Genomic DNA, 22,843 nt, shown 5'->3' with positions numbered 1-22,843 from the left:
ACTCCAGCTTTGGAGCAGAAAGGAGCAGGACAGGAAAACCAGGTGGTAAATCTATTTTCAGAGGAGATATATTTCCTAGGAATGAAAGCAACCTCAAAGCAATTCCCTTTTCCGTTTTCCTCACCTTTGTGTACCTTTCCCCCCAAAAAAACAGCCCAGTAAAACCGCAGCCAGTCTTCCGTGGTAATATCACCCTGGGGAGGACTGCAATTAGAAGGGAATGAGGTTGCTTTGTTTCTTCCTGAGCTGTGAGTGAGGTCTGCAAGGGCAGGGGTTAGCTCTGCGGTAGTCCTCTCTTTTACGTGAAAAATAAAATATCTCTGAGGCCTGATCCTACTACTTGATGTCAGGACATGGGAGCTCAGCCTTCCTACTTCTCTGTTGCTGGAAGGAAGTGGATGCAGAGATGGCATGCAGTTTGCTTCCCATGAAGAGCACTAATGTCGTGAAATTTGGACAGGGAACATGCACGTGCTGTAAGGCATCGGGGGGAGGAAATATTAGCAGACAGCAAAGAAAAGCTGTAATTTTGAACATTTGCTTGCATTGGATCATGTCCCCTTTCTGGGCTAGGTGAACTGCCAGGCAGATCCCCAGTGGGTCTCAGTGGCCCAACAGAAAAACCCAGTGAGGCCTGGGGCAGGAGAAGTCATGTGCTGCTCACAGCATCCCAGGAGCATTGTCACATCTGTGCACCAGTATCACTGCAATCGTGTCTTTGAAGTTACATGGGCTGAGCAGGGAGGGACATCAGTGTCAGCCTCTGGCACACCCACCCCTAGGAAAGCCAGGCGTAACCCCAAACAAGAGGGGGGAACATACTTGTGGCTACTCGTCTTTGCCAAGGTAGAGTTGGTGGAGACATGGGAGGAAAGACTCTTTCCACAGGTCAAGGTGAGTTTGCAGCAGGCTTTGGGACGTGCAGCATTACTGCGAGGGAGGTGTGTGATGTGTTATTGTGGGATACACATTACTGTGTTCAAAAAACATGCCCACATGCCCTACCTGTCTACCTACCTTTGCACCCACACACCCCTTGGCAGGGGGATGCTGCAGGACAAGGTTCACAGGAGAGAGGCTGCTCCTCCTGTGGGACTGGTGTGCCGTGAAGAAGGGATTGTGAGAAATATCCTCGTGGGCCCATGGAACACCACCCTTTGACGGCTGGTGCCTCCCTGCACCTCTGTTGTGTCCTGTACTGGGTGGGCTCTAGTGCGTGTTTGATGTCCCCAGGCTGTGCCCTTTTTTTTAAGCCACAATTTTTTTAATTTGTGAGAGGTCTTTGGTGGGCCTGTCAGCATCATGCGTTTTCCAGCACTTGAAGGAACACCATCTGCTCAAAAAAGAGCTGTGAACAAAATGTCTCAGATGCTCAGAGTTTACCAGAAATTAAATTGCTTTAAAATCCCATATGCTGCATTGTTTTCCTTCCAGCTTTGGCTGACGGCAGAGGTGAAGTGACTAAGGCGGTTTCTGATTAGTTGCTGCATTTTCCTTTCTGGCCAAAATCGCTGGGACTGAGTGCTGTCACTTCTCACCTGTTTGATAGAAGGTTTTCTTCAGCCTTGGCTGCTGAAAGCCGGAGGTTACTGAACTCAAAGACCTCCCCTCTGTTACTTTTAAAGTGACCTTGCTTGACTTTTGCTATCGCAGGAAGCTTTGAGGTCAGGGATGTGCTTAATGATGATACTTCAAGCATACTTTTTTCCAGGCACCTTATTTTGGGGCCTCTCTTGGTGACGTGGGGGCAATGGCACCTCCCTGCCCAAGGAAAGTTGTGCCCAGCAGTCACTTGTCGTGACCTGCAGCTCCTTAGTGTGGCAGTGCCATGCAGCAGCATCAGGTGCACGCAGAGGGAAAACCTGGCCAAGATCTCTGGATTTTGTGGGGTTGCAAAAAGCAAATGCTGCGAGGAGCCATCTATTAGTCCAGGATAACAGAAGATTTGAAATACCAGAGCAGGAAGAATGTTATTTCAGCTCTAAAAATAGCTCCCTCAGCCTTTAAAACACTGCGAAGTGTACACAGCAGTTGCCTTTCTGCGAGAGTGGCTGTCCCGTCCCTTGGCAGTGCCGCCACCACAGAGATGCATCCACTTTTGTAAGGGCTCAGGGGACCTGCTGGTGCTGCGCTTGCTCTGAGGACCTGTGCTTTGAGGGGTTCGTCATCCTCAGGGATCAAAGAGATGTGCCACAAGGGCCAAAGCTGCAGGGCGAAGGAGTGTTGCTTGGCCGCTAGAAGGATAGTATATAAAATACTGATAAACTGCTGATGTATAACTTGGCTCAGTTCTGGGGGCTGGCATGGGTTTAGGCAGGGGTGGCTGTCTTGCGTTGGTTTGTAACTGATAGCACCAAGGCAAAACTTTGAATAAGTGCCACCTTATTTGGGTTATAGGAGAAGAAACAAGACTGTCAATAAATAACATCAGTCATACTGCATCCTGGCAGAAAGAGAGGGGAGGGAGAAGAGAAAAAAGTGGTAGTGTTCACGTTGACTTACTCCCACGAAGGTCAGATGGCAAAGGGATCCCTCCACTTTGGGAAGCGTTCCCAAATGGTTATTGCCGAGCTTTTTTGCTGGGAACGTTTCCTCTCAAAATTCCAGCCACGGGGATGCTTTACGGAGACCGCAAAGCCCACCGTCCAGTAGGAAAGGTAAAGGGGGTGAAAGAGGACAGCCTGCCCCAGGCTGTTCCTGGGGTCTCTCGCTACTGGGTGGCTGTTTCTTTCAGGTCTTCCAAAATACTTAGCAAATGGGCACTACTTCCCAGGAGGGCCGCAAAGACATCACCGCCAGTTTTGGGTGGTGAGCCCTCTTCAGTGCCTCTGGGGGCTTCGGAGCAGAAGGCATACCCGAGAGCCGGACGATGGGTAGGTGCTGCTGGAACTGGGGAGGGAGGGCAGGGAAGGGGACAGAGAAGGAACCGATTTACAGCCCATCTCACGGCTACGCCAGGGACAGTGTGCAGCCAGAGGGGCCGTGCTCGGTGCTGGGGCTGAGCACGGGGCTAGTTTTCGGCGGTAGACGGGGCCGCCAAGGACCAGCCATTCCCGCCGACCGGCTCCGCGGAGCCCCGGGGCCGCCAATGGCCGCTCCGAGCCGCCGTGGCGGCGGCTGCAGTCCCCGCCCGTCCGGGGCGGGGCGGGGGCGATGCCGGGCCACCTCCCCGGCCCCAGCCCGCTGTCGCTGCCGCTACCGCTGCCGGGGCCGGAGGCACCGCAGGAGCCGCCCGCAGGTAGGAGCCGCCCCCGCAACGGCCGGGAACGACCGTTGGGAGCGCGAGACCCTCCGCCCCCTCCTGTCGCGCTGTCGCCACCCTGTCGCCCCGCCCCGTCAATCGTCACTCCTCCTGCCCGGTCGCTCCCCCTCCGCGGTCGTGGTCTGGGTGCCGCCGGCGGGAGGTGGCGGTCGGGGAGCCCCGCGGGAGGGCGACCCCCGTGCCGAGGGGCTGCGGCTGGCGAGCGCTCCCCTCCCCTCCCCTCCCCTCCCCTCTCCTCCGAGGGGCTGGCCCGGCGTGGGGCACCGCAGGTGCTGCGGCGCTCGGGAGGAGCTGAAGTCCCAGTGCTGCCTGTCCTGAGGCTTGCTGATTTGCGGCAGGTAGACACAGGGTAGGTAAGACGACTAGAGCCGCTTGACCCAGGGCCTGAAGGACCAGCTATGGAAGAGATCTTCTAGATCACGATTTCGGCATCCCCCCTGCCCGTGAGCCCCTCTGTGGCATCCTTTCGGGGTGAAGGGATTCACATCCCTCATGATGATAGAGCTCGGCAGGGCCATCTGCCAGATTGCTGCCGGGACCTCTTCGCGGGGGTCTGTGGAGAAACTCACCTGGGTTGAGGCTGCGGGGTGGGACGGGTCCTGCCTTCCTCGGATCCTGTCAGGGTGCTGCCATGCAGGCTGTGTCCCGTTAAATTGCCGGGAGGGGAAGAGGTTTCCAGAAAGGCCGTTTGGCTCTGCTGCAGTCCCTCAGGGAAGGAAGGGAGAGATCCTGCCTCTGAATGATAGAAAGAGACAAGCCGATGCTGGGTGCTAATGTCCCAGGGTGACGACGGGGTCGCTTAGGATCTCAGTCTTAGCTTTTTTTTTACAGCAGCATGCGCAGACCTTTGATTCAGAGCCCTCAGGCTATAAAGGTTGAAGAAATTCTGAGCTAATCTAACCTTCTGCCTTTTTTTTTTTTTTTCCTTTTTTTTTCATTTTAAACAAAGCTTCTAAGGAAAGTGACCTTAAGGATTGTCTGATCAACATTCAAGCAGTCCTTACACCATAGCAACATACACATGTATGGTTAATTATGAATAGCAACTCAATATGGAGGAGGGAAGTGTGTGAAAGGTATATCCTAACACACTGCCTGCGTGTTATGTCTTGCTCAAATGGATAAAACTGCCTAAAAGAAGGGGACTTGATTCTTCCTGACTTTCTGCCTTCGGGTAACAGGGTAAAGAATGGGGACTCATATTTGCTTGACAAACATCTAGCTCCTGTTTTCACTGTTGTACCGTTAAAAGTCAGATTATTTTCTTGTGCTGTTCTTCGTGCCCAGCTGTCAGCATTTTCTGAGCCTGGGTGGTGGAAATCAGCGCAGTTGTTTCATTTGCCCTTTTAAGATTCTTTGTACTGCAGTGTTTGCTTTTCAGATGCAGAGAAGGGATGTGTGCTTGTATGAACACCAACACTTTCAGTTGTTTTTTCTTGGTAGAAGTCTCATGTCCACAGTTTCCTCTCCTCCCCCAGCCATTTCCGGGCAGCCTGAGATTGCAAGATTGCGGTTTGGCCCAACAGAGACACTTTAAGGTCCAGTCCTGCAGTCCAAGCTGAAACAGTGAGCTCTGATTGCAGGATAAGTGGGAGCGAAGAAGCAGAGAAAGGTCTGTAGGAAACGAGAGAGATGATCCTAGACAATATATTGGGAGGAATAAACTGTGAGGGGGGATGGCTGGCAGGCAAGGATGCTGCTGGTGCGGTAGGGGGCTTGGACCAGGACTCTGAATGCATGCTCCTCTGTGCCACCCATTTCCCATGTGACCTCTTGGCAAGCAACTCACTGGCCCCATTGTCTAAAATGGGAATAATGATATTTTTTGCTGTCTCAAGAAGACTTGCAAAGGTCTCTAGGCGCCTGGCTCCCCTCGCCTTGGGTCCCCGCAGGTTGCAGAAGTGGTCACCTGAGGTGCAGGGATGAAGGCAGGATAAGAGGAGTGAAAGGGAAGCAAAGCACATTGGGAACAGGTGGAGAGAGAAGGGTGGAGTGACTGGGAGGAGGGAGGAGAGGAAAAGAAGCCTGATGAAGCTTCAGAAGCCGTGAAAGGAACTGTTAAAACAGCTATAGATCACCTTGCATGGGGTTTGATGCAAATTTTTAATGCTGAGGTTGCCTCTGGATGGTGGTGACTGCAAGGGAGAGGTGTCTACTAGAGCAGCAGTCTCTCTTACAGAGTGCTGTTTGCTCAGTTGAGAAGTGTTTGCCTTCGGCAGGCATGCAGACTTGGCTCCCTTGGGGAGGGCTGGTCTCGTGTGCAATACAGGAGGGAAGCCTTTCCACCCTGCCTGCCACACAGAAAAGCAGAGGCCTCCTCCCTAGCACCCAGGAGCTGCTGAGCTGTGCTCCCCTGTGGAACAGGTGGCATGTTGGGCAAGTCTGGTGGGAGGGGAGGCCAAGGTGCTCCCTGGTGCCATTAGGAGAAGTCTGGATTGCCTCTCCTGTGGGGAGCAGCGGGAAGGGAGGAAAAGCCTGGGGGACTTGGGCTGGTCTGCTGCAATGGTGGGGGAAGTGCCCGGCATCCTCCTCTCAATTTCCTGAGCTGGGGCAGATCCGGGTAGCTGGGGAGAGAACTTCTGCCCTCCCTGTCTTATTTCCTGCTCCCCATCAGGAACCGCTGGGCTTGGTAGTGGTGGCTGCCTCAGCCAGAAGAGCCAGTGGCCTGTCAGTTTTGGCACCACAGGACTGCAGGAGTGGACTTTGCCTGGCCAAGCCACTGGAGATGGCCACAGCTTTGTCAGGGAGAGCCTCCCGTGTGGTCTTGGCCCAGCTGAATGCTCTTAGTGGTGGTTTAATGTGGTCTCTTGTGCTACAGGAAAGTCTGTCTGAAAATATTTAAAAAGACAGCAGAAGTTTCAAGCTGCCTGGATGTGGTGGAGAAGCTGGTCACAGCAGGCTTGCAGGCTTGACCCCTGTTTAAGAGGTGGAGGCTGTTCCCTGGTCCCCTCTGTCCATTGTGTTTGCAACAGGTTTGCGTGAAGTGAAACACTCTATGACACCTTCCTCCTATAGCTCACCTGAGCACCCTGCAAACAGCAATTTATGGTTGCAGCAGCTTGGGAGACTGGTAATTAAATGTAACTAATTCTACAAATAAGGAATGCTGGCAAGGCAGTGATGAACACCATGGAAATGCCTAAGTATGATTGCTTACCTTGTACTTGTCTCAGGGCAAATGATTTCCACAGGTCTAAACGGAGCCAAAAGACTGATGTGGTAGTTTGTACCCTTGACAATCTCTATGCCAGAGAGGGCTACATTAGAGTAATGACAAAAGCCAAGTCATGGGTACTACACATCTGTTCCTTGTAGCTCACCCTCCGGCCCATCATCTCGTTGCTGCTTCTCTGGGGCTTTGGTGGTTAACACAAGGGGAAAAGGACCTCAGTTTGCCATGTGAGTAGAGGAGGAGGCACAAGTCCTCAGGCTGAAGAGGTTGGTGAGGGAAAACTGCCCTGAGAAAGCTCGGTGTGCTATGCCACACTTGGGTGTTTTCCCCATGGCTGACAAGTGCAGACTGCTTGGTATTTATGCTTCTGCTGGTGATGCCCGCTGGTGTAACCAAAGAAAATGCTGCTTTGGGGACAGTGCACATGTCTTCAAAAGTGTAGAGCTGCAAAGTGCAGTGAAGAAAGGAGCTTGTGCTTCCAAACAGTGGATAGAAGATGAGTAGAAGGAACAAGAGAGGTGAAAGACGAGGTGAACAGGTGGGAAAAGCCCTGCTTACACTGCATGGGAAGCCCTGTGGCTTGAGTGAATGTTTTGTGTTTGTTGGGGAAAAAAACAGTGGCAGGGTAGTGAAGGGAGGGAAACCTGGAACTGTTCTGGCCTTCCAGGGTATGCATGCTCCCATCCATAAACTACAGGAGAAGGAGACAATATAACCAGGAATAACTGCTCTGTTAAGTCTGCTCTTCTGGGCTTAAGTCTGTCTTTCCTTAACTTTAAAGCTATCTGTAACTCAACATGACATATCTGTCTCTTTCTTTGCCAGGTTTTGCCTCCCTGTTGCATGTTCTTTGCCACTCCCAACACTTACACTGTTCTCCCGATAACGGGACAAACCTTTTGGGCAGGCTTCATAGCCCTTTCCATTGTGTGTTTTAGCTTTGCTTGCTCATGCACATTGGAAATGCTTGAAGGCATTTGTGGTTTTGGAACTGAGGAGCAAATAAAACACCTCTGCAGACCTCTATCAATCTATTAATAGACCATTAAGATCACTGTACCTTATGGGAGGAGAAACACCTATACTGCTTGTTGCTGGTTCAGGCAGTGGTCATTAGATTGGAGTGGTTAAGGTGGAGGATGATCACTGGACAGCCTGTCTGCATGGTGCCTCAGATTTTCTGGGCTTTGCTGCAACATCAGCCTGCATTTGTGTATTACTTGCAGAGCAAGGAGATGGTTTCAGAGACTCTTTCATCACAGCATAGCTGAAGCAGGGAGAGCTTTGCTGTCTTTTATTTTATGAGGAGATAAATAGCCCTCCTCATTTGCCAGCACCTTTTCACTTTGGGGTTTGGCTGGGACTTTGGGTTAAGTGCCATTCTCACAAGCATCCCAGACCAAAGGGTTGGCTAATTGTGCAAGGGGAAAATATGCCCTTGAGGCGATGGTGTGGGACTGTGGGGCTGAGTCTGTGTTGAGAACCTCTGCTAGAGGCTTCCCTTGCATCTTGGGAGAGGTCTGGCTAAAGTGGCCCCAGTCTTGAGCATCTCTGCTCTTGGAGAGGCAGTAAGGCATCTGTCCTGGGACATGGGCAGTCCAACACACTCACACTGCGAGGACTTGCCAGAGGCTGGTTGCTGCCTGGCTCACGCAGCTCCTGAGGTCATGAGGAGCCAGGAAGGGCTGAATCTTGCAGTGGGTGCTCCCAAGCAGAATGGGGTCCTTGGGGCAAACAAACACACAGCACCTGCAAAATGCAGTGCTCCTCAGCTTGCTGTCTTGCTCGAAGCCCTGGCTGCTCCCAGCTGGTTTCACCACCTGCTGACCCAGCTTTCTTTCTGAACTGGATGTGTGCCTTCTGCCTTACTCACTGCTGCCTCTGCCTCCTTTGCCTATTGCAGGCTGAGGGCCACGACTGCCCAAGCCCTGCTCATGGTGTGAGTGGGACCTCATGGAGTTGGTGCTGGCTGATGTAGGTGCATGGGTCAGAGCACAACGCTGTCAAAGCCTGCAAAACACCCCTTTGGTCCTAAGGTGGCAAATTATATTTATTTTTCTTTTATAACATCCAGGAGCCTGGTCTTGAAGCAGGACGTGCCTGGTTTGTACAACAGCAAATGCGAGAAAGGCAGACTTGGACCCGAAGAGTTTACAGTCGACATCTCTGGCTGTAACGCAGCAGGTCAACACTGGTTCCTAAATGGCCTGTAAGTACTTGTGTGACTGAGCGTAAAGGCTGTGCAGCAGCAGGAAGCAGCATACCAAGTGCACTCTTTGAAGCACAGTAGGGTGCAGAGGGGTGACACTGGCCTCAGGACCCAGTGGTGCTGCAGGAGTATCTCTGGGTAGGACATGCTGTTGGCCGCATGGCCTTCTTACCAAGGCACTCAGGAAAGGCTGTATATATATATATATATATATATTTACAGAATTGATAACAAACTAATTTTACACAGCCCCGGGAGACAGCTTCCCAGGGAAACTTGGAGGGATGGTGTGGGCAATCAGATGCTAATACAGCCTTTTCTGCCCCCCTTTTTGGTGACTAGGTTTCATTCCTTAGGTGCACTTTGCCCATCTCTGTTAGGTTTGTGTTGGCCAGGGCATTTCATTAGCACACTGAATGTATTTAGAGTGTGTGAAATGAGACAAGAAATACGTATGAATGTTTCTGTGGGTGAAAGCATTACCTCTCAACATTGTTGCAGGATTACTGAAGCATCTCCTGCTTCCCCCGTGCACAACCTGGAGATGTCTTTACGTTTTCCCATTCCTCTATTATATAAATAAATGAAAATGGCATTTCTGCACACCCTTGAGATGGTAGGTGGGTACCTGGAGCAAGCAGAGCATCATACCCTGCTGATGGAGGGGATCGCATCTTTTCCTGTTATCCCATGTTTTGGGTTTGTGTGGCAGGGTTTTGGTAGCGGGGCAGGGATCTTCAGGGGTGGCTCCTGTGAGAAGCTGCTAGAAACTTCCTTGGCTCCAACTCAAACCCACCTCTGGCCAAGGCTGAGCCCATCAGCAGTGGTGGTAGCACCTCTGTGATAACATATTTGAGAAGGGGAAACCCGCAGTGGGGAGTGGAATGTGAGATAAACACCTATGTGGACACCAAGGTCAGTGAAGAAGGAGGGGGAGGAGGTGCGCCGGAGGAGGTGATGCCCCTGCAGCCCATGGAGGTGAACAGTGGAGCAGATGCCCACCTGCAGCCCATGGAAGACCCCAAGCCAGAGCAGGTGAATGCCCTCAAAGAAGGCCATGACTCCATGGGAAAGCCTGCGCTGGAGCAGTCTGTGCCTGAAGGACTGCAGCCCATGGAAAGGACCCATGTAGGAGAAGTTGGTGGAGAACTGTCTCCCGTGGGAGGGACCCCACGCTGGAGCAGGGAAAGAGTAAGGAGTCCTCCCCGTGAGGAGGAAGGAGCGGCAGAGACAAGGTGTGGGGAGCTGACCCCAACCCCCGTCCCCTGTTCCCCCTGCGCCACTGGTGGGGGAAAGGTAGAGAGAACCAGGAGTGGAGTTGAGCCCGGGAAGGAGGGAGGGGTAGGGGGAAGGTGTTCTAAGGTTTGGTTTTACTTCTCATTATCCTGTTTTGATTTGATTGGTAGTAAATTAAATTGATTTTGTTTTTTCCCCCAAGTTGAGTCTGTTTTTCGCCTGTGACCATAAGTGGTGAGTGATCCCTCCCTGTCCTTGTGTGGACTCATGAGCTTTTTGTTGTGTTTTCTCCTCCCCATTCCACCAGGGGTGGGGAGGAGTGAGCAAGCGGCTGTGTGGTGCTTTATTGCCAGCTGGGCTTAAACCACGACACCCCACTGTTTTGTTATGTATTTACAAGTCTCTGGCATGCCTTATCTCTCTCATTGTACGCTCAGGCTGGGAACCTTGAGATAAACCTGAAATCACTGTGCTTTGTTATGTTGGCATTTGTGTCTTGTGGGTGGCAAGTTGTGTAATGTGCTGGTTTGTATCTGCTCAGTTACGGTAATTAGGTATCAAGTGACTGTGGTTATTTTTGCTTTTAAAAGCAACAGAGAGCTATAGTGGGCTCCCCCAAAAGACAAATTGTGTTCGTTCCCCTTTGATTATTGCTGACTGGCAGCAATTCTTTATGAGTTGCCGTATGTTTTGAACACCATCCTCCTCCCAGTGCTTCTGGCTCTGTACCTATTCTCTGAAATGACTCAATGGCCTAGCACTGTGAAATGCTGGAGCGTTGCTCTGGCTTATTGTGCAGCTTGTGTATGGACCCTTGAAATGCATCTGCATGCTCTAGTCTTAAAAAAGACATATGACTGTTAAAGTGGTGATTTTGTCTGTCCTTACATTCATGTTGAAAACAACTTCAGGAAGACCCTGTAACTTTGCTTGGCAGATTAAATTAAGATGCCCACATTAAATGAACTTTGAGCAAGCAGCAGTATATGTTTGGTGAGCTGCCTTCTGTAATCGAAGCGTGTACATTAGAGGAATGGGAGCTTAATTGGCTGAGGGGGTGTAGTGGGGCAATGGTAATAAAAGCAGAGCAAACAGCTGACAGTCTGAGCTGATTTAGACATAAAATGGGAATGAAGTAAGGGAGTAAGCCTGCATTGAGAGAATTCTCAAGACACACCCTGTGGCAGTGCTGATGTGTAACCCTTTGCAGTTCTGCACCCTGACCCATGATAGCTGGCAGCAGGAGCGCACCTTGACAGGGTTTTTGCAATGCTGGTGTGAGACTGTGAGTCAAGAGGGACTTCCCACAGCGTGTGCTTTTGGGAAGGTGGGCTGACTCCGGCTGGGGTCAGCTGTGAGGCTGAAAACATGTTTTTATTAGCCTTGTGAGCCATTGCACCATGAGGGCTTTCTGTTGCTGAAGGCCTTCTTGTGCAAGCCTTAAAAATGGAAGACATGGGTGTATGCAATTACGAACTGCCTCCTGGACGCAGTGTGTTTATTTGGGAAAACACAGGCCATTGGAGATGGCTGTTGTCACCAGCTGGCATTGACTGCTCAGATTTGGCATCACTGGTCATGGCAGCAATGCAGAACAGAGCTCTGGAGAGGAAGGTTGGCTTTGTGTCATCCCAGTGGAGCAATTAGCTGTCAAATAAATTGTTTCTACGTTTCCCACAGAGAATTTAGGTTATTTTTCCTATTGCTCTTGGCATTTTATTTTGGCTAAACTGCTGTGGTGCTACAGGGGAGGCTCTCGTTTGGGTTCCTCGTTCTCTTGTTCCTGGCTGCTGTTAGAGGTGCTGGTCTTAGCGTGCATGAAAGTCTCCTGGCTTGAAGACACAAACATCGGGGCCATCCCTGAAGAGAAGTTAACCCAAAGGCAACTGCTGAGAATGATATCCACTGAACATGAGTGCAAAGCTAGGCAGGCTTGGCACATGCTAGGGGTTTCTCCTTTGGAAGGAAGTGAGGTTACATGCAATTTTGTTTCTGGCACCCGAGTAGTGCAGCAGGGAGTAAATGAGAAATGTGCAAGAGCTGAGTCCTGTTTTTAAACCATCCTCTTCCTACATGGGGATGTTGAAACAGCTTCAAGCATGCGTGGGATGTGCCAATGGACAGGATTAAAAGGTGTTGCCATTTGAGGACATGGGGGAAAGGGACCTTTCTTTCCTGCTTTTGGTATTTCATCTGTCAGACACAGGTGGCTCACTCCTCCTGTGTGGGCTGGCAGGAGCCAGCAACGCTGCTGGTCCAGCCATTGCCCCCCCTGCTCTTCTTCCAAGGGTGTGCCAGAGAGTACTTTCTCATGCTGTCCCGCACCCATGCCTCAGGATGGAGTCTTTCAGAGGAGGGTGCATAGTGGCAACATCCTTCCCTGGTCAATTCTTGCTGCCTGCTGTGAGAGGCAAGCTTGCACAGAGCTTAGCATCCTGGGAGGCCAGCTGGCCTGATGTGGGGTGCTTATTTCCCAAAAGGTCCAGCCCTGGCTGAACTGAGCTCTGGGGAAGACCTGGCCACATGCAGGTCATTGTTGTACTCCCTGGGAGTGCTGTTCTTCCTTCTTGGTGCGAACCCAACTGGCCGTGATGAGAGGTGTGCGGGGGGTGTGTTCTCTAGATATTTCCTTTTAACCGGTTGAAATGAATGTGTTGCTCTAACTATGGACCTGGCTTCCCTTGGGATGCTGTGCTCTGTGCTAGTCATTCATTTAATATGCAATGATTTCGGATGTCATTTTCTGTTAGTGGTTGATAGAAGGGGACTCTGTATGGCACAGTGAATATTAAACACAGGGATGTTTTCCAGGGGAGTGAATCTGTAGCTGTGTGCACTGACTTTGATGAGGTTGGGCACCAGTCCTGCCCCTGCTACATTGCAGAGCTCAGCACAGAGTAATGGTTATCTGGACAGCATTTTTGCATTTTCCCACCTCATCCTGGCGTGGAGTCCCCGCTGTGGGCTGCCTCGATGCTCTGCCTGGGGGAAAAGCCCTGTGCCACCTCCCTCTCTGCACAACAGACAACGCTGCAATAGTTTGCGAAGGCTGGGAGGCATGCTGGAAGGCAGGACCTGTGGCAACCCATTAACGAAGACAAGTGTTATGGCTAGTATTTGCTTTTATTTTGTAAATGAATCCTTTGTACCTTTCCAAAGGGGAAGGGTATATAACAAGATCTGCCATCCCCTGACCTGAAAGAATGGTTACCTTGGCTTAGTCCAGCCACCGCCAGAGAAAAGAGGAGAGTCAAGCACTGCGTTAGCAGTATTTACCTTGCAGAAGAAACACGGGCTGTAACAGGAGGTGACATTACCTGCCTACACCCCTTCAGCCAAGACAGGAGCAGGGATCTCCGCTACAGCTATGGCTCCCTTGCGCTGGGCACGGGAACTTGGGCACTGTGCTGCCAGGGTCTGGCAGGGATGTGGCCCTGCCACAGGTGAGGCAGCTGCCACCTGGAAGTGGTCCTTGACATTGCCAGTACGGGTCTCCCGGTACCAGAGCAACGGCCAACACCAGCTAAGGGATGCTGCTGCATGTTGATGGGCTGCAGGAGGAAAAGGCAAGGGCAGCGCTTCACAGAATAGTTGCAACTGCTACAGCAGGGGCTGTGCAAGGAACAGAGCTGTGAAGCGCTTTGTGTCTCCTGTGCGGGAGGAAAGGAATAGAGATGAGATGGATGGGGAAACCACCCTCACTGATAATTTCTTCTCTGTTGTGGCATGCTAAAGATGTGTATATGCGTTGGAGCTGATTGTCTTTTAAACTGACGTACTTAATACTTTCATCGTTTCATGCTCCCTGTCTGCAGTTCTCTCTGCTTCCAGGTCAGGGAAGAGACCTTATCTGATCACTTTTCTGTCTTTTAAGATTTGCAGTTCAGCCTCACTCGAGGCTGTACAGACAGCACCAAATCATGGCCTTGTGGTTTTGCGCAAGTGTGGTGTGGCTCAGGGTACCGCAAGGGTGTTGTTTTGTACCCCTGCCAGGCAATGTGTGGGGAAGACAAGACAGCTGACCTGTAGGGGCAAGTGTGAGGCTGCTATGCCTTCTGCAGGGTCTGGGGAGCCTCACCTCAACCCCTTCAGCCTCTGCCGCTGTGGGGCAGGGCGGGAGTCAGTGGCTGGGGCCCCGTTGCCTTTGCAGCCTGGGGCTGTCCTGTAGGAGTGGTGAGCTGGGGGCTGGCTGTGACACGGTGAGGGTGCTTACTCTCTTCTGTGGGTCCTCACAGCAGGGAGAGAGCAGGGCAGCAGCCCAGAGAGCTCCTGTGCTGCAGATGTAGGAAGGCCAGGGGAGCTGAGAGGAGGAGGATGACAACGTGGGTGCTTCCTTCTCTGGAGCAAAGGGAAGAGTCATTGCTTTAAGGACCTGGATGAGGTAACTGACCTGCAAATACAAGCAGGCTCTAGTGAAAGGCCATCATGTCCGAGCTGCCCGGGCACCCCAGGGTACCTTGCTGCCCTGTGAGGACCTCAGTAACCCCAGGAAATGCCTGCCCTGCAGCAGGCTATAGGAGGAGAGAGAGCGCAGGGGTGCAGATGCTGCTGCCCTGGTGAAAGTAAAGCAGGCACTGGAGCCGTGAGCCTTTGGTTGTGTCTCTTGGCTGTGTCAGGGCCTGGGGAAACATTTATGGAGGAGGACAGAGCACGAGGAAATATTTGATCCGTTGTCAAAGGACTCACAGGAAGATACAGGACTCTCTGTGTCCACAGCACAGCAACTTAGCTACGTTTCGGAGTTGCATGTGTTACGGGAATAGCCCCGGCATCTCAGATGCTCATCCAGTGTGATCTTGCCTGGAGGACAAACGCTTCCTCAGGAGGAGATGTACGCAGCATTCTTACGCCCCGTGCAGGATTTCACAGTGCCTACATGTCAAGAGCTGATCCTGTTTGTAACACCTTGTCCTGACAATGTTGGCACTTGAGCTTGGCTCTGCTCTGGGTGCGGCCAAATGCTATTTTTAGCTGATTGCTGCAGCCAGGATGGAAGCTGGTCGTGTGCTTTGTGGAGATGAGGAAACAGCACGTGCATCCTTCTCCCTTCATGCTGCAAGCTTTGCTGAGGCAGCGTGTGTGGAATTGGTAATGATCCTGGGAAGGAGGCTGCCTTGCCCTGTGCCTATGGGAAGTAGCAGGGAATTAGGGCTGCAGGTCTTGCGTTGTCACCTTGTGCAAAATGCTTAAGAAAAATACTTTGAAAACCACTCAAATTCTATAGGTGTGTCTGAAAAGTCTCCCCCTCCACAACTCCAGGCTCTTTGTGCCTTGGTTTTTATGCACAGTGTGGGTGATGCTGCCTGTGCGCAGCAGCTTAGCCCCTTATGCCAGTAATGACAGTATGAAAGGTTTGCAGTGACTGCTGCCTGGCCATTAGGAGCTTGATCCTGGGATGCTTCGGCACCTGCCGTGTGGATGCTCCTCCTGCTTTCAAAAGAGCGGGGCTGAGGCAGGTGGGTACCTCTGCCCTCTTTCTTTTGTTTTTACTTTGTTCTTTGTTTCTAGCAGGTATGGATGGGAAGAAATGCAGCATATGGATGTTTTTACCTCTTGTGTTTACCTTGTTTACATCAGCTGGATTATGGATAGTGTAAGTTATCTCCTGCTGGTTATTTGGTAGAGCAAGTTAGGCTGGGGCAGTTGAAGTACCACTGTCTTCAGGGCTGCGTCTCAGTACGACGGTCTCTTGGGGGTGCTCTGTCCTTGAGTTACTGTGGGGCTGGGAAGGCACATGATAGGGGCAGGGGCTAGTCTGTGCCAGTTCATGGCTTGGAGGATCACATTTTTATCCCTGAGTTTCTGTGCTCCCCAGGCCAAGTTTCTGACCTTGCCTTCTTCCTGGCACATGTTACTGGGAGCTGCCTGAAGAGACAGACAAAACTGCAAAAATTCCTTTTCATCCCGTTTTCTTTGAATCACTCAGCAGAGCTCTTGGAGAAGCACTTAGGCCCTGCTTTGGGGTGCAAACTCAAAATCCGCAGCATCCAGCACTGCACTAGCAACCTGTCAGCAGCTTAATGCTGACACCTCACTTTCTCACTAACACTTCTTACCAAAATGCACACGAGAGGTGCATTTCCGTGAGCTGGGCTCTCTCCAAGCATGCAGGCAGATGACTGCAGCATGAATTTGGGAGCAATAAATGTGCGATCAGCAGCTATGCTCAGCCTGAGAAGCAGTTATATTGTAGGATATGGCTTTGGCCATGGTCTGTGGATGTTTTTCAGCAGCAGGGGCAGCTTAAGCCATTTGTCTGACCCCTATTGCTTGTTGTTCTTCTTGTCCCATCCCCTCTGTATTAAAACAGCTTTTGTGGAGGGGGGACCATGGTAAATGAGATGAATCAAATTATTCAGATTAAAAATGAAAACATTCCCCTGGTTGGTTATTTTTAAGGCAGCTCAGTTCAGTGACCCTGTTTGTCTACCTGACCATGCAAAACAGATGCACACAAAGAAAGGCACATAATTAGGCCAGGAAGTGAGCAAAACTGCCTGCTTGAGCAGAGGGAAACATAGGCTGTCTCCAGCAGAACCTGCCAGTGGGCTTTGAGACACTTAATGTGTTGAATGATACTTGGAATTGAAGCCAAAATTGAAGCCAGGATGAGGTTTTACACTGTTTTAATATTTTTCTTTTTCTTTCCTTTTTTTTTTTTTTTTTGACAGGTACTTTATAGCAGTGGAAGATAACAAAATTCTCCCACTAAATGTACCGGATAGGTAAGAGCTGGTTGTGGGCTTTACGTTCAGTCACTTGTTTCTTTAAAACAATAAAACAATGAAAGCTAAATGGGAAAGAAAATCTTGAATCTTTGTTCCTATGCATTTATGTCTCTTAGGAAACCTGGTTCCAAAAGACCACCTTATATAAGGTATGTTAATTACTTTCTTCCAATTACTGTTCTAATTAATGGTTGTTATTTATATGTCTTTGCCATCCTAGAGTTACAGTGATACACTTTATATTTTCCAAGTATTGCAGGTGATGCACCTCCTGCAAGCTGCGTGTTTAGCCAAGTCATGAACATGGCGGCATTTCTAGGTAGGAACAAGGGGAATGTTTCTTTGTCTCTCATAATTTGTTTTAAGAAGTCACTGAAACATAAGTAATACCCCGTACATATTGTTCTTGAATCTCATGATGTGAAATCGTTTAAACTGCGATTACTACCAATTAAGACAGTATTATTTTGTCTTCGTTAGTAGAAAGACAGAATGAAGCTGGATGCATTTGAACTTTATTGGTTTCTGATTTATTCTCATGTTTTTAATTGTCTCATCTTAGCCTTGAATCTGTGTGACTGTTTTTCATTTTATGGTGGTGTTTTGTTATATGCTGTGAATGTGAGATAATTGCATGGGAATATTGGCAAATGCAGCAACTGATTATGCAAAATATCATCTGTGCTGAAGTCTCCCCTACCCCACCCCTTCCTAAATTCCATTACTAAATCTGTGGAACTTTACTGGCATTTTCCAGCAGTGGAAGTAAGAGGGAAATGATGTTTATTTTCAGAAACCTAGGAAATTCAGTTGAGTTGAGATCTGAAATTAACCCAGACCTGTACGTGCATGAGTAAGATACCTTAACAATCTTAATCTGACATAAAAAAAATGAGGCTTGGGATGTAAAACCTGGTAAAATATATTTAATCATGAACCTTGACATGAACTCCCTTATTTTCAAGTATCACTTCAGGGTGAAGTTTAGGCAGTTTAGGTATCCTTACACTTTGTTTCTATGTATGGCTTTGTTTCAAGTTTAGATCTTTATTTACATATTGAGCCAGGGTCTCAATTAGTAGAAATAATACTGGCCCCAGTTGGTGCTAAGGCAGGGTCTTGCACACGTTTTATTTATATGCCTGACACCCAGTGCAATGTGATTATGATGATATGATTTAAACTTCTGACCTCCAAACCACTTAAAATGACATGTACATAGCATGCTAATTCTTATGTTAAAAAGGCTGTTTGACAGTAGTGAATACACACATGCCTGTCTTTTCAGCTGCTTCCAGGTAAGGCCCCATTTCTGCACACCACTCTGTTCAAGCAGTCGCTGTGGACCTGCACCATGTCCCAGTGAGTCCAAGGGCTTTATGAAAGGGCAGGAATTGGCTTGATGCTCACTCACCCTGTGATCTGGGTGGATGTGAGTATAGCAGTCGCGTGAGTGTGAGGGGAACAGCTGGTGTGAAGAAGGGCAGGCAAACAAAAGACATGTGGCTTTTTGAAGCTAAGCTGTACTGTATGCTTTTGTTGCTGCTTCTTCCCATTGCAAGAAGAAATATAACCAGGGAACCTCCAGACTGCAAATGTGTCACAGGAGCTGTGATGGAAGGTGGCTGTCTTGGCCACAGTGCTCATGAAACGGTTGAGTTTAAAATTTTTGGTGCAATGAGAAAAAAGGACAGCAGAGTTGCTATGCTGGATTTCAAGAAAGCAAACTTTAAGCTATTCAGGGAGCTATTTAGCACAGTACCCTGGGAATCTGCTTTTGAGGGCTTAGGACTCCATGAGTGCAGGTCAGTCTTTAAGAACGACCTTTTAGAAGCACCGGAGCAGGCAATCCCACTGTGTCATAAGTGAAGCAAGCCGGCCAGAAGACCAGCTTGGCTGAACAGGGAACTCCTCGTGGTGCTCAAGAGGAAAAAGAAATTGTATGATCTCTGGAAGCAAGGTCAGGCTTCACAGGAAGATTACAGAGCTGTGGTTCTTATATGCAGGGAGAAGACACAAAAGGCCAAAGCTCAATTAGAGTTGAAACTGGCCAGTGTTGTGTCATACAACAAGAAAGGCTTTTTAAAGTATGTCAATAGCAAGAGGTCTAAAGAAAACATTGGACTGCTACTTGTTGAAGGCTGTCACCTGACGAATAGGGATGAAGAAAAAGCGGAGGCATTCAATGCTTTTTTTGCCTCAGTCTTTAGTAATATAGATAGACCTTGGACTGCCCAGTCCCCTGAGTTGGAGGACCACGAGCGTGGGAGGAGTGACTTTCCATTTGTGGGCACTGAAATCGTAAGGGACCAGCTGTACCAGCTGAATGTTCCCAAGTCCCTGGGGCCTGGTGGGATTCCTCCCGGAGTACTGAAGGAGCTAGTGGATGTTACGGCAGGACCCCTCTCGATCATCTATGGAAGGTCTTGGGAGTCTGGGGAGGTCCCTGCTGACTGGAAGCTAGCCCAAGTTATTCCAATTTACAAGAAGGGCATGAGGGAAGACCCAGGGGACTACAGACCTGTTAGTCTAACCTCAGTTCCTGCAAGAATTATGGAGATGATCATACTGGGTACAATTGAAAGGCATTTAAAGAACAATGCAATCGTCAGGCACAGTCAACATGCATTCGCAAAGGGGAAGTCCTGTTTAACCAGTTTGATATCCTTCTGTGATAAGGTCACTTGCCTAGTGGATGAAGGGAAGGTGGTGGATGTAGTTTTTCTGGATTTTAGTAAGGCTTTTGATACTGTCCCTCACAGCATCCTTCTGGACAAGTTGTCCAGCTGTGAGATGAGCAGGTATGCAGTGCGCTGGGTGAAGAACTGGCTGAAGGGCAGAGCTCAAAGGGTTGTAGTGAATGGGGCTACATCTGGCTGGCAACCGGTCACCAGTGGTGTTCTTCAGGGTTCAGTTCTAGGGCCCCTTCTGGTCAATATTTTTGTCCGTGATCTGGATGCAGGAGTTGAATGCACCATTAGCAAGTCTGCTGATGATCCCAAACTGGGAGGTGCTTTGACTCTCTTGAGGGACAAGATGCCTTGCAGAGGGATCTAGATTGACTGGAGCATTGGGCAATGATTAATGGGATGAAATTTAACAAGTCCAAGTGCCGGATTCTGCACCTAGGACGGAATATAAATTGGGAGAGAATTGGCTGGAGAGCAGCCCTGCAGAAAGGCATCTGGGGGTGCTGGTTGACAGCAGGCTCGATATGAGTCAGCAGTGTGCCCTGTCAGCCAAGAGGGCAAACCGCATCCTGGGGTGCATCAAACACCGGTCAGTCAAAAGAGGTGATTATCCCACTGTATTCAGCGTTGGTGCGGTGTCACCTTGAATACTGTGTGCAGTTCTGGGCCCCACAATTTAAGAAGGGTGTTAAGGTACTTGAGTGTGTCTATAGGAGGGCAACAAAGCTGGTGAAAGGGCTGGAAGATGTGTCCTATGAGAAGCAGCTAAGGACTTTGGGCTTGTATAGTTTGGAGAAAAGGAGGCTGAGGGGCAACTTCATTGCTCTCTACAGCTTCCTAGGGAGGGGAAGTGGAGAGGGAGGTGCAGATATCTATCTCCCTGGTATTCAGTGACAGGATGCATGGGAATGGTTCAAAGCTGCACCAGGGGAGGTTTAGATTGGACATTAGGAAGCATTTCTTTACCGAGAGGGTGGTCAGACACTGGAACAGGCTTCCTAGAGAGGTGGTCGATGCCTCAAGCCTGTGAATGTTTAAGAGGCATTTGCACAATGCCCTTAATAATATGCTTTAACTTTTGGTCAGTCCCGAAGAGGTCAAGCAGTTGGACTAGATGGTCATTGTAGGTCCCTTCTAATTGAAATATTCTATTCTATTCTATTTCTGCTTTGTGGATAAAGCCAAGCTTTCCTCTGCTGTATTGGGTGCTTCCAAGAGCTGCTTTTAGCTTGTACCTCTGGCCACCTTAGTTGTGTCAAAGCCTTTGCTATAGGAGAGGAAAACTACAGAAAATTGCTAGAAACAGGCATTACTAAATATTGAAAATGCTGTTGTTTTGTACATAATGCTGGAAGGTGATGTTTTAATTCTCTTTTGTCATTCCCATCAGTATTTTAGGAAAAGATCACGTAATTTCAGGATCCTGCCCACTAGAAATAGAAATGAAAAAGTTCCTGCACATGAGGTCAAGTAGTCACAGGGTGGCTGTCCCAAACAATTACCTGGTGATGAAAAACAGAAGTTGTCTTTTTGGGGGGGGAACAAAATTCTCTTGTATTCAGGATTTGGAGTGGACTGATTCACTACAGCAAATTGTGAGAGTAAATTGAAACATCTTTTGCAGTTCGGATAAAAGTGGATATTTTTCACTTACAGTGCCCTTATTTTTCTAAACCACGTTTTTGGTATTATACCAGGGTTTTTGTGGAGAATACAGATCTAATTTGCTAATGCAGGCAATTGACAACAATATGACCTGCATGCTATCAGTTTGAGCATGAGCATAAGAAAGTGTTTGGCGGTAACCAGCAAATTTCCCTGTTCAGCTATATTGCTTTTTAGTGGTTTGGTTTGAATCCCATCTGAAGGCCAACTGATTGCCTGGCTTTCTGCATTGTTCCATGCAGCATTCCCTAGAGAGGGCAAGAATATACAATGTGAATATCTCCTGGGGTTATGTCATATCATATGATATATCATGTATCATATATCATATCATAGCGCTTGGGCTAATTGTAAGCTTGGAAGGACTGTTCTTCCAGTCTTCGTGGAAAATTAGTGCAATATTTTGGCTTATGTTTGTGGCACCAGCAACTTGTTCCAGAGAAGAGGCAGTAGGCATTATGGTAAAACCTGCAGAAATATGTATGTGCCGTTCATACCTTTTTCTAATACAGGTGGGGTTTGACATACCTCCTCCAAGAGAGCTCAGTGCTCGTGAATGGAGTGAAACTTGATGCAAGCCCAGCTGCTGCAATGTGAATGCATGGTGTGTATGTGATAGACTATGTGCTGGGAGCTTCATAGGCAAATAGGAAGGTGCTCTTCTTTCACCCAGAAAATTTGCAACCCAGCTCCTAGACAAAACATCATGAGAAAAGGAAGCGCGGGAGCTTGGTGTAACGGGATTACAAAAGAAATGCTTTCTGTGCTTAGTCTCGTCCATGACTAAGCAGGAGGGGGCCAAGCAGAAGCACTAAGCTAGCCGGCTTGCAGTGAGCTCTCCCCTCTGGGTGGAAAGAGGGTGGGGGGTCTGTGAGCCCCCAGCCAAGTGGTTACTGCAGCATGTTCTACCTAATGATGCACCTTGCGTTCTGTTTCCTTCTCAGCGCTTGTCGTGGCTGTGCTGCGCTTCATTCAGCTGAAGCCAAAGGTGCTAAACCCTTGGCTGAACATCAGCGGCCTGGTGGCGTTATGCTTGGCCTCTTTTGGGATGACCCTACTCGGCAACTTTCAGGTACTGCACTCCAGACTTGGACTGCTGTGTCCATGCTGTGAGGTTCCTGCTTTTCTAGCAGATCTGCTTACGTCTTTGAACTACCTGCAATGTGACCTCAGGAGATAACATGTCTGGCTGTGCCCCAGTCCTCCTTGTACCTGCTCTGCCACCTCTATCTGCCACTTACATGGCTCCAGTGACATGCTGAGATGAAGGGCCACAATAATTTTTCACGTGTTCCCAGCAGGATTTGCACCTGCATGCTTACACTTGACCTGCCGAGAGCCAGAGCAGGGAACCTATTGAATCTCTTGAGCCCTGGGGGTTGGCACAGATGGTCCTGGGTAAAAGGATTGAGCTGGAAGTTTACGTACGCATCTGTGCGAACAGATGCACAGCTGCCCATACAGATTTAGCAGACAGTTCAGTGTCCTTCGTTTAAAACACATGTTTTAAATCTACCTCCTGTTTGTCCTCAGACTGGCCATGAGAGGGACACATCAGAGGAGTGCTATGACTTCTCCTAATGTGACACGTGTCTGGATGAGGTCCCTCCTCCGATTCTCAATCTGCTGCAACATGCAACAAATAAACAAGCTGTCAGTGCCACAACGTTGCTCTGTAGGCTTGGGTGTCCACTGTGATCATGAGAGTGTCTGTTAGGTCTGCAGTGAAAATCAAGGCATTAGAGTCAGTGACACTTGGGTTTCCCCATCCCTTTGCTGTGTCTGATGCTCTGCCTCAGTAATGGCCCCCAATAATGACAGGAACTGAGAAAGGTCAGTGTAGGCTGGCTTCTTTCCTGGCTTTGCAGGCAGGGAGCTGTT

General features: G+C 49.4%; 1 protein-coding gene across 10 annotated transcripts in view; it reads left to right on the top strand.

Annotated features, from left to right (window-relative positions):
• The first annotated feature begins 2,428 nt into the window (after positions 1 to 2,428).
• The window catches only part of TMEM150C (transmembrane protein 150C), a 26,906-nt gene continuing 6,491 nt past the window's right edge, over positions 2,429 to 22,843 (top strand). The window contains exons 1-10 of one of the 10 annotated variants that reach the window (XM_041125408.1): positions 2,460 to 2,512; positions 2,608 to 2,657; positions 2,735 to 2,873; positions 8,133 to 8,135; positions 8,509 to 8,643; positions 15,388 to 15,472; positions 16,551 to 16,604; positions 16,724 to 16,756; positions 16,859 to 16,926; positions 21,907 to 22,034. In XM_041125408.1, coding sequence (XP_040981342.1) covers positions 8,637 to 8,643; positions 15,388 to 15,472; positions 16,551 to 16,604; positions 16,724 to 16,756; positions 16,859 to 16,926; positions 21,907 to 22,034 — 375 coding nt within the window. In that variant the 5' untranslated portion in view covers positions 2,460 to 2,512; positions 2,608 to 2,657; positions 2,735 to 2,873; positions 8,133 to 8,135; positions 8,509 to 8,636. Of the gene's footprint in view, positions 2,513 to 2,607; positions 2,658 to 2,692; positions 2,874 to 3,151; positions 3,239 to 3,288; positions 3,612 to 6,668; positions 7,362 to 8,132; positions 8,136 to 8,169; positions 8,409 to 8,508; positions 8,644 to 10,081; positions 10,114 to 15,387; positions 15,473 to 16,550; positions 16,605 to 16,723; positions 16,757 to 16,858; positions 16,927 to 21,906; positions 22,035 to 22,843 lie in introns of those variants that run through there. The other 9 variants (XM_041125412.1, XM_030027122.2, XM_041125411.1 and 6 more) reach the window with 9 other exon arrangements.

This window comes from Aquila chrysaetos, chromosome 1, assembly GCF_900496995.4.
Source record: "Aquila chrysaetos chrysaetos chromosome 1, bAquChr1.4, whole genome shotgun sequence".
NCBI classification, from domain to species: Eukaryota; Metazoa; Chordata; class Aves; order Accipitriformes; family Accipitridae; genus Aquila; species Aquila chrysaetos.
This window is presented reverse-complemented; position numbering and strand designations above follow the sequence as displayed.